General features: G+C 34.8%; 1 protein-coding gene across 1 annotated transcript in view; it reads left to right on the forward strand.

The window, feature by feature from the left end:
• Nucleotides 1–11,541, forward strand: part of GCFC2 (GC-rich sequence DNA-binding factor 2) — a 52,796-nt gene that overhangs the window by 34,296 nt on the left and 6,959 nt on the right. The window contains exons 8-13 of the mRNA XM_021710085.1: nucleotides 64–145; nucleotides 678–790; nucleotides 1,540–1,739; nucleotides 2,751–2,901; nucleotides 5,108–5,229; nucleotides 10,258–10,334. Coding sequence (XP_021565760.1) covers nucleotides 64–145; nucleotides 678–790; nucleotides 1,540–1,739; nucleotides 2,751–2,901; nucleotides 5,108–5,229; nucleotides 10,258–10,334 — 745 coding nt within the window. The remainder of the gene's footprint in view (nucleotides 1–63; nucleotides 146–677; nucleotides 791–1,539; nucleotides 1,740–2,750; nucleotides 2,902–5,107; nucleotides 5,230–10,257; nucleotides 10,335–11,541) is intronic.

An 11,541-nucleotide genomic window follows, 5' to 3' on the forward strand; every position in this document is an offset into this window, starting at 1 on the left:
TTTCTAAAAAAAAAAAAAAAAAAAGAATTTGCAGTACAAAAATCAGTTTTATTTTTTTAACAGGCAAAGATGAGACATCAACAAATGGAAGCTTGACTGTAGATGAAAAAACTCAATGGATTTTAAAAGAGATTGAATCTCGAAGGTAGTTATATAAAGTGAAGACTTAAAAGCAAGTACCTTGAGCAAGTACTTTTCACTACTTAAATATAATTAACCAAGTGATATAACTAACTATACCTGACATGCAGTATTAATTTATGAGAATAATGTAAAACCAAAATTTAGTGAAGCAGTCCTCAGCGGCTTTAAAGCTACCCAGGTGTGTCTGATCAGCTAATAGGAATAGGTTAAAATGACGTTTTAAGGCTGGGAATTGCTGGTTACTAGAAGCCAGTCTTATAGTAATATTATATTGTTACCCCCTCTACAGAATCGGGTTAGCCCATGGGAATGTCCTAACTTTGAATGTCTTATGAAAAACAAAGAGAAAACCACCAATTCAAACTAATGAAACTGAAAATGTCAAAAATGTTAACAAAATTATATGCTATTATGTGGTGTTTTTCTGGCCATGTTAGATAAATTATAAAATTACTAAATAAGTTTTTAAAGCATTTATTTTCAGCAAGAACTATTTGCATTTTCATTTATTTTCGTTTTTTTGCAAAATATAGGACACAAAGAAGACAAGCAAGGTCACTTTCTGGGAATTGCAGCCATCAGGAAGGGACATCTAGTGATGATGAACTGTCCTCAGCAGAAATGACTGACTTCCAAAAAAGCCAAGGTTAGTTACCAAGTTTTTGATATGTCTTGGTTTGAAGTACTGAAATGGTGGGGAATACTTTGCTATGGTTGCCCTTAAATACATAAGCTATATAAAACAGATAGTAAAATTCAAGAAAATCGGAAAACTTTTTTCCCCTTTAAAACTCTTTCCTACCTTTGAAAAAAAGGAATATAATGAAGGAAGAGTATGTGAGTATTCTTGTGTCTTTATAGTTTTTTCTCTCAGCTTTTCTCCTGTTACAGATGAACATTTGATTTCATTTCTCTACCACACACATTTCCTTTATTATAATTTTTAATTTAAAACAACTGAATTTATTAAAACTTTTTAGCATTATGAAAAAGTAAGATGTGTGTAGTTGAAAGATTCTGGGCTTTAGAGTTAGACTTGAACTCTTCTGTATGATTTTAGGCAAATTCTTTGTCCTTCCTAAATATGGGGTTTTTCTGTTTGTAAATAAGTAAGCTATGTATATATCTTGTGAGGAAGATAACTGTGATGAAATGAGATTAATGTATTTGTAAGGTACTGGCATACAGCAGGGGCTCAGTAAATGGTAGTTGTTGCTATTATTACTTTGTTGCTAAAATGATTTTTTTAATAAAAATGAGTTTATATGTTAATATCAAAAGATAGCTTTCAGTTCAATTGATTACAGTCATATATGACTGTGTTTATAAGGAAGCAGACTTAAAGTTCACAAACTTAAGGTGCATATAACATAAAGAGACTCATGTTATTTACAGGTGATATTTTACAGGATCAGAAGAAAGTTTTTGAAGATGTGCATGATGATTTTTGTAGCATCCAGAATATTTTGTTGAAATTTCAGCAATGGCGAGAAAAGTTTCCTGACTCCTACTATGATGCTTTTATTAGTTTGTGTATACCGAAACTTTTAAATCCCTTAATACGAGTTCAGTTGATTGATTGGAATCCTCTTAAGGTATTTATGCTTAAAATGTGAAAAATTAGCCTGATCTCATTAGTTACTTAAATTCCCCCGCTATCAGGTTAGCTATTAATATCTTACCCCTGGAGTTAGAGTTGAAATTTAGCACTTTGGAATGATAGTCTAAAAATGCGTACTTTAACCTATGTTCTTTTCTTGGCTTTCACTTGATTTTTAAGACTGAGCGGCACTAACCATCAGTAAAGCAAGCACATTATTTTTAACTTCTTGTATATTACATTTAAAACCTCCACTCCCCCAATGTAACATATCCCCAATGTAACATAGTATTGGGTTTGGGGAAATAGACACAAGTCTTGTTCCATGAGTTCTGAAGTTGGAGATGGAGTATTGGGAAAAGTTGGTTAAGGTTGCATTCAGGAGGAGGAATTTAAGCACGGCTTTGAAGAATATATGGGACAAATAGGAGACAGAAAGGGAAAGGTGTTTCATAAGGGTATAAAGGCAGAAATACTTGTTCAAGAGCTAGAAATTAAACAGATGTTTAGATCCTAAATTAAGAAATATGAACTCGACATCTGCCTACTATGCACAAGAACCTTTAGCTAAACTACATACATTTGTATGCTTATGAGAATTGAAAGAACCAGAAGTAAGCTATTTGAAGTGGATACATTTTTATAAGCAGATTTCTTGGCAATCTCAAATACTTAACAAATGCCTATCTTGTTCTTGTCAGAGTACTTGCTCTGCGGTAGTCTACAGGCTCTGGCACACAGTAGGTAGTTGTTGAATGTTGGTTGTGTGAATGAGTACATGAAATGCAACTTCTTGTTGCATTGTTTAGATACCATATCTCAGTCATGTTGTTCTGCTGAAGCTCAGTGGTCTCATGCTGCATCTATAGATCTATAGATGTTAAGATGTGGAATTAATATTTTGTGATGCTTAGAAAAGCTCTGGTGATTACTGAAGAAGTTAAGTATTTTAAAAACACTAGTGTTTAAGAATTTATTTATACATTTTATAATTTTCCTTTTTAAGTTGGATTCCATAGGTTTAAAACAGATGCCATGGTTCACATCTATAGAAGAATTTTTGGATAGCAGTGTGGAAGATTCAAAAAAAGAAGATAATTCAGACAGAAAAATCTTGTCTGCTGTCATCAACAAAACAGTTATTCCCCGACTTACAGGTATTGCTTTGTAATTCTGATTTTAAAAAACAAACAAATATTTTTTGACAGAGTATAATTTCTATTATATTCACAGTTTTATTTTCAAAAGGTTTTGAACAAAATGAAATGTATATGGATGTCAAATTTAAGCTGATGGAAACATGCTTGTTTGTGCAAGTGGTTAGTTACCAAACTGCTGATACTCTGAGCCTTTAGTATTTTTCGTATTACTGCAGCTTTTGTGATACTTCAGTTGTTTGTTAGTAGCACACTTCCATCCATACTACATTTATCTTTTTCTTTCCCCTAACTTAGTCTGAAGTATCTTGTTTTACCTGAAAATATACTTGATAAAGATCTCTTTCTCCATGTCTCTGAGAAAAAAATTTTGAAAGAAATGATTGCAGACCCCTATATCAAAAGATGAAACAGTCAGCTTTTTATGGCTTCTCAGCCAACTTGATTAGACTTTAAAGTTTTTTTTTTCCAAAGAAACTTACATTTGTGGGGTGTATTAGAATGTTGCTTCTTTTAACTAGCTCTACTAGTTACTAGAATACATGTGCTTCATTTAAGTACTCTTCTGAAAAACTCAAATACTTAAATTAAGCAGTCTCACAAATAAGTGACTTTATGAGACATTAATACTGACTGAATTCCTATAGTGATTAAGTCCACGTGTATTTCAAAGGTAGCACTAGCAGAATTTGCTGATGCGTTGGTTTGGAGCGAGAGAGAAAAAGAATCAAGAATGATTCCATGGATTTTGGCCTGAGCAGCTGGAAAGACAGAGTTGCCATTTTCTGAAATGAAAAAATCTGAGAGAAGTCAGCTTAAAGTGGGGAGGTGTATCAGCAGCTTAGTTTGGGACATGTTGCGTTTGAGATGCTGGTAATCTAAGTGGAAACACCAAGTAGATTGTTGAATACATGAGTCTCAAAAGGGGAGGTCTACTTACGGGGTATGAATTTGGAATATATTAATATCAGTATATCGATGGCATTTAAAGCCATGAAACTGACTTTAAATACTAAGTGAGGGAATGTTAATAGGAAAGAAAAGCAAAGTAACCTGAATCTGAGCATTTATGAGTCAAAAAGGTGACCAACAGTCAGCAAAAAAGACCAGAGAGGTAGGCCACAGGCAGGAAACAAGGAGTGTGGGTAGCATCCTGGAAGCCAAGTAAAGAAAGTGTTTCTAAGAAGTATATCAACTTGGAAGTGTTGGTGATAAGTCATGTGAGGTTTAGACTCAACAATTGAGTTGGCTGTGTGAATGTTATCTATGGCTTAATAATAATCCAGTTATAATGGTGAGAGATAAGGCCTAATTGAAGGGAATTCAAGAACAAATGGAAAGAGAGAAGTTGGAGGTTTAAGTTTAGATAGCATCTTCAAAAATAGGAAGGGAAAGGAATAGTACTAGAGGAGGAAGTGTTGCTTAGAGGGGGGTTATTTTTAATACAAGAGAAATAATTGTTGGCTGATGAAAACAATCTAGTAGAAGTGATGCCAATACCAAAGTGAAAGAACAGAATTCCAGGAGCAGAATCTTTGAGTAAGCCAAAGGGGGTGGGATCTCATGCACAAATAAAGAATTGTCCTTAACTGGGAATGTGGATGCTTCATCCATAGGAATAGGAGACAAGTTAGAGCATATGTGCACAGATGCAGGTGGGTGTGTAGATGCTTGGTAGGAGTTTGTGAAGCTGCTATTTATACAGCTTCTATTTTCTCATCAAATTAGGAAGTAATAAACTGAAAGAAAATGAGCAAGATAGAAAAAGTAAGAAATAAAGTCCATCGACTGAAAGTAAGAGCAAGAAGGAGAGAGAAGGTATGAAATAATCATCTAGCCCGGGGAGAGTGAATAGAATAGAGAAAGAGAATATGATTGCTGAGCAGCATTGCAGGCTCACTTGAGTTTTATGGTGATAAATTTAATGTGATTTTTTTCAGCTTCATTTTAGTTGCATGGTTGCAGGCACAGCCTTAGTGACAAGGTAGATTTAACTAGAGTTGTAATTTAGCCAGAGGATTTCAACAAAGCCCGAGAAGAACAGGGAAATTCAGAATGTGTACACATCTGTAATAGTATTGATTGACCATGGATTTTAAACGAAATAGGGAGAGAAGTAGTCTTTGCTAAAGGCTTTGCTTACTTGTATGTGAGAAGCAAAGCAATCTAGTAAATAAATTCTGTATCACTGAAATATTTGTTTCAGACATTGTGGAATTCATTTGGGATCCCTTGTCAACCTCACAGACAACAAGTTTAATGACACACTGCAGAATGATTCTTGAAGTACATTCCACTTGTGAAAATGAAATCAGTAAAAGCAAACAGGTAATAAATTCTAGAGTTCCTAATTCCTTGATTTATTTGTAAATCAATATAATTTTATTACAAATTTTTGTTTATAGAAGTAATAATCAGGAAAGTATTGGGGGGAAATATACAAGGGCAGGCCCAAAAACAGCTGGAATTATTTTTTGGAGGGCTAAAAATTATTTTTTGGAGGCCCCTTGTAGTACAGGCTTTCTTTGCTCGGTGAGTGTTCTGGGAACCCATCAGCCTCAGTGTACCAGCTAGCAATGTTATGAGAGACTGCATTTGGCTTTGCTGAATTTTTTTTGGAGATTCTTTGAATAGGTTTGCCCATTTCATGATGGATGATTTATGAGCACATCTGCTCATATCACACCGAGTGTTCAGCAGTTTTTGACCAAAAATGCCATGGCCCCATGCCCTGCTCCCTTTTTTACCTGATTTCGCCCCAAGCAACTCTTTCTTTTGTTTCCCCGGATGAAAAAAGTCCTCAAAGGGAAGTGTTTTGCCAATGTGGAAGAGGTGAAACAAAAAACGACAGAAGCACTAAAAGGCATCCAAATTGATAAGCTAGAGTTTAAAACCTGTTTTGTGCAGTGCAAAAAGTGTCTCAATAGGAGAAAGCATCAAATAGAGAGTACTTTGAAGGCGACTTAAGTTTAAATATGTAAGAATAAATACACTTTTTTAATAAATAAATTCCAGGGTTTTTTGGGTCCCCCCTTGTATTTATTTTTGATTTATAGAAACTAGGATTGATCATTTTTCCTCTTTCTAATAATAAGATTAAAGGATATGATATACCTTGAACACTATAATAGGAATGGTAACATTATTAATTAAAATATACACATATATGCAGTAAGACCCAGATTACTATTTCATTCTTATTAGCTTATTTTCCTCTGTTCAGTGATCTGATTTGTATTCTCATGATCCAGATAGCTATGTTTCAGGACTGTGAATATACATTGACCCTGCAGAGATGACAGGCATAAGTGCTTTTATTCATTCATTTCTTCTAAAAAAAAAAAAAAACAAAAAGCTTATTACTTTTCTTCTTTTGACCAAAATCTAGTGGCATTGTGACTTTGCCTTAACAAGTTTCAAAATTAAGTTAATATGTACTATATTAACTGTTATTTTAAGCTGCCAAAGTTAAAAGTACTAATCTCTTTAAGGATTCAGTGTTCAAAAGGACAGATCTTCATCTAAAATAATCTAGAATTTCGTTTACTAAACATAAGATATACTGAGAAACTTTTTGCAGAAGCCTTGCTGAAAGTCTGATGAATCTTTCATTGTGTTACAGTAAGTCCCCTACATACAAACCTTCAAGTTACAAACTTTAACAATGCACATTTGCTTTTTTTATGTATTATTTCTCTTCACTAAGTGTTCCTATATCCCATTAAACAAATATAGTAGTACTATATTACCGATTGTGTTAGTTGGGTACCTAGGCTAACTTTGTTGGACTTAAAACAAATTGGACTTTAAAAATGGTCTCAGAACGGAACTCGTTTGTATGTTGGAGACTTCCTATCTTTTGTTTTATATCATTTTGTTGTTGAGATTGTTGTATACTCATGCAGTTATATGAGTCAATGTTTGAGCTTTAGGAAATTGAGAGATTGACAAACAGAAAAGCACCCAGAGTGGAATGACCAAGGTGGTTGAAAAGCAAGGAGGCATATCATACCATATTATGAACATCATTAATTGTCTAAAGCTGTCCAAAGTTATGTGCAGTCTCAGGTGATGGTGATTCCCTATCAGTAAAATTTTTTAGGCATAAATAGTAAGGTTGTAAAATGAATCAAAGTATCAGTTGAGTGTTTAGATAGATTTTGGTTTTCAAACTTTTGTTTTTAATGAACAAAACCTATTTCAAATACCAATACACACGCGCGCGCGACACTGCTTCAGTATACCAAGCACCTTCCCTCATTCTTCCCTGCCACTCCAGCATCTGTCCAAGCCACCTTGGAATTTACTTCCATAAATATATAGAGAAGCATAAAAACCACCAGCTAGCATATATAAGTGCTTCTTTAAAGCTGTTTTAAAGTATATAAATACAGATTTGTTGTATGTGCACAACACACAATAAATATTTATATAAAAGTCTTGTGTGCACGTGTGTGAGTCTGAATGTGTGGGTCAGAATGCTTGTTAAAACTGCTTGGAGAGCCACGCGCAGTGGCTCACTCCTTTAATCCAAGCACTTTGGGAGGCAGAGGCTAGAGGATTGCCTGAGCCTGGGGGTTCAAGACCAGCCTGGGCAACATAGCAAGACCTCATCTCTACAGTAAATTAAAAAATTAGCAGGGTATGTGGGCGTACACCTGTAATTCCAGTTCTTGGAATGCTGAGGCAGAAGGATTGCCTGAGCCCAGCAGGTCAAGGCTAGGGTGACAGAGTGAGACTCCAACTCTGAAAAAGAAAAAAAACTTTATTTTTTTGACCAAATAAACAATGTTATTTTAATACTTAGAAAAGTTAATGAACTTACAGTTTTAAAATACGTGAATCCATGCTTTGTTTTAAAAAGTGTATTTAGAAGTAGTTTCAAACTTACAGAAAAGTTACATGATTAAAAGTAGTATACCTGAACCGGGCATGGTAACTCACGCCTATAATCCCAGCACTTTGGGAAACTGAGTTGAGAGGATTGCTGGAGCCCACAGGTTTGAGACCAGCCTGGGCAACTTGGCGAGACCTCATCTCTACAATAAATTTTTAAAAATTAGCTGGGCCTGGTGGCACATGCCTATAGTTTCAGCTACTTGGAAGGCTGAGGCAGAAGGATAAGCCCAGCAAGTCAAAGGCTGTAGTGGCCGTGAGTGTACCACTGCACTCCAGCCTGGGTGACAGAGTGAGACTCCAACTCAAAAAAAAAAGTAGTAAAGCTATATTCACTTATCATTAGTACTTTGCCCCATTTGCTTTATCTTTTGTTTCCCTATTTTATATACAGGGATGCCAAAAAAATGAATACACATTTTAAGAGATGTTATCTATCTATTACTTTCGAAGCTGAATTAAATTACGGTAGCAATGTGTAGTATGACATTCACTCAACTGTGCTTCCACCATTTTCTTTGACCTACCAGTTGAATGTGTCACTAGCATTCATTTGATTAATGCCACCTTTTGAGTGAACATCATACTTAAAATGTGTATGTATTTTTTGCCCCCCCATATGTACACATGATATTTTTCTCCTGAATACTTTGAGAGTAAGGTTCATATTTACATGGCCATAGTATAGTTAGCAATTTTAGTAAATTTAACAACATATAATCTACCAACCATATTCCACTTTTTTAATTTGGCTCGATAATGTCCTTTAATAGCATTTTCAACAACTATTTTAAGAAACAAAATTTAAAGAAATATGGAAGTATGTGTCAAAGTTGCTATTCAAAATCATTAAAATTAAATGAAAAAAATTAAAGCATAGCTTTTTTCTCTAACACAAATACCTAACTTAATGATTTATATAAGCTCAGACACTATTTTGTGGAGATACTATCTAGAAAATTATCTTTTTTCTTTTAACAGAATTCAAAATGTTTAAGAAATAGAGTAAAATAAAATTGAATTTTTGTCACTAATGTTAATTAAATATTTATATATGAGGACTTGGAATATGTTACAGATAATGAAGTGGAAAGAGAGATAGGACTTCAGTTCAGTGTGCTTTTTATGAAAAAATATATTTGGTTGAATAACACATTTATGAGTAGTTAGCATAGGGTATGTGACAGCTTAATTTGTGCTACATATGGTCATTTACTTTAAAAATAACTGGCTTTAGTGTGTAGTATGCCATTTTCATTTTTCAAATATAGATCCTTTTTAAAGAATATCATTATAGAGGTTGGGTATACTAGTTCAGACATGAACTGTAATCCCAGCACTTTGGAAGGCTGAAGTAGGAGGATTGTTTGTGCCCAGGAGTTTGAAACCAGCCTAAGCAACATAGCCAGACATCATCTATACAAAAAAAAATTGTTTAAAAAGTAACCAGGTATGGTGATGTGCACCTGTAGTCCTAGGTACTTAGGAGGCTGAGGTGGGAGGATCACTCCAGCCCGGGAGTTTGAGGCTGCAGTGAGCCATGATCATGACACTGCATTCATGACTGGGCAACAGAGTGAGACCCTGACTCAAAAATATATATATATCATTATAGAAAAATAATACATGAGAGAAAGATTTTAAATTACCAGTTTCTTTTCATCCTAGTACAAGGACTGATACCATTGTAGTATATTTTCATTCAGCCTTTTGTTTCAAAGTTATAATCCCACTAGACATATAAGTTAGTATTTTACTTCTTCTGTTTAACATTACTTTAGCTAATTCACGTTTCCATTCAATGGATGGATATAACATTAATGTCCTTAAAATTCCCTATGATGGAATATTTTGTTTCCAATTTTTAATATATAAACAAAATGAATTTGCTGCATCAAAGGACACAAACAAACCAACAGAGGATCCACAGCTGGACTATACGAAAGGCTTCTACAGATCAATAATAAAAAGAACCTAGTATAAAAAAATAGAAATGAAAACAAGCAGCTTAATCAGGTGCTTTGCAATAAGGCTTGCCAAATGGCAAGTGAAAATATGAGAAGATGCCCAACATTACATTACTCAATAGAGTAATGAAAACACAATGTGGTGTGACTGCCTAACCACCAGAATTGCAAACATTAAAAGACCAAAAAAAAAAACCACCACCAAATTTTAGTAAGTATGTAGGGAAATAGGATTTCTTTTTTTTTTTTTTAACACCACAGTGGGGACTATAACAGGGATAACAGCTATTCTAGAAAACAGTTTGGTTTTTTTGTAAATAGTTGAACATAAGGACATGAGCTGTATTCTAATCAGTTCAATTTCTATGTATATGTCCATTAGAAATGTATGCCCATCCATACTAAAAGACATGTTAAGAACTTGTATAACACCATTGTTCACCATAACCCCAAACTACTGATCACTGATGCTTTTCAAATCCTTTAATAATAGGATTTACTTAAATCTATTGTTTCAAGAATGAAGAAGGCAGTAGAAGATGATGTTTTTATTCCCCTGTATCCAAAGAGGTAAGAGCTGTTAATATCTAACTGTTTGAAATAGCTAATCATGAAATACAGATTTAAGAATGAAATGCAAAGATAACTGTAGCGTTTTTAAAACATACATACACCTAACCCTTAACTGTATCCCACAACTTTAAAATAAAAAATATGTTAAAAAAATACATACACATATTCTATTCAGATTAAATTGTGATTTGAACAAATATTTCTCATTTACCTACTATATGTCATGCTTTATGCTTGGCGCTTGAACATAGTTGGTGTTTTGCTTTTCTTTAATATATCCTAGGAACACTAGAGGTGACATAGGTGGTAAAGAGCACAAACTCAGGAGCCTGAACCTACTGTTAGTAGATATTTGACCTTGGGCTTTTCTGTGCATCAGTTTCTTGGTCTATCAAATGGGAATAAACTTAGTGCCTACCTCACAGGACATTGGGAGGATGAAGAGAGTGTTCAGAACAAAACAGTGCCTGACACAGAGGAAGCACAGAATAAAGACTTGGAACATTAATGAAGGACCAGAAACAGCAAATGTAAATTCTGTGTTCACTCTAAATTAGGAAACAAGTAGTAGTCGATGCGTGGTCATACATTTGCTAAGAAAACATCTGTTATACTAATTATTTGTGAACTATAGCAATCCACTGAATACTCACAGGATGGAAGAGCTTAGGAAAAGAAGAAACCTCAAAGCTATCTGACTTATTTTGGGTCGTGAGGAGATGTCTGCATATAAAAATTCTGCCCTGGTAAAGTTTATTTTGTAATGTTTTAGATAAGTAATATATTCACATGGCTCAAAAGTATGAGTGTGGCTTGTTTATTTTTTAATATTTAGTTTTTGTATGTGTGTTTTGAGTTGGGGTCTGTGTCACCCAGGCTGGAGTGCAGTGACACGATCATGGCTCACTGCAGCCTCAACCTCCTGGGCTCTGGTGATCCTTCTGCCTCAGCCCCTGAGTAGCTTGGACCACAGGCACATGCCACATGGTTTTGTTGTTGTTGTTGTTGTTGTTGTTGTTGTTGTTTTGAGTTGGAGTCTCACTCTGTCGCCCAGACTGGAGTGCAGTGGCCGCTCCCGGCCACCGCAGCCTCGACCTGCTGGGTTTCGACGATCCTTCTGCCTCAGCCTTCCAAGTAGCTGGAATTACAGGCATGCACTACCACGCCCGGCTGATTTTTTGATTTATTGTAGAGATGAGGTCTC

Source organism: Carlito syrichta, unplaced genomic scaffold, assembly GCF_000164805.1.
Source record: "Carlito syrichta isolate Samal-C Ts95f unplaced genomic scaffold, Tarsius_syrichta-2.0.1 Scaffold288030, whole genome shotgun sequence".
NCBI classification, from domain to species: Eukaryota; Metazoa; Chordata; class Mammalia; order Primates; family Tarsiidae; genus Carlito; species Carlito syrichta.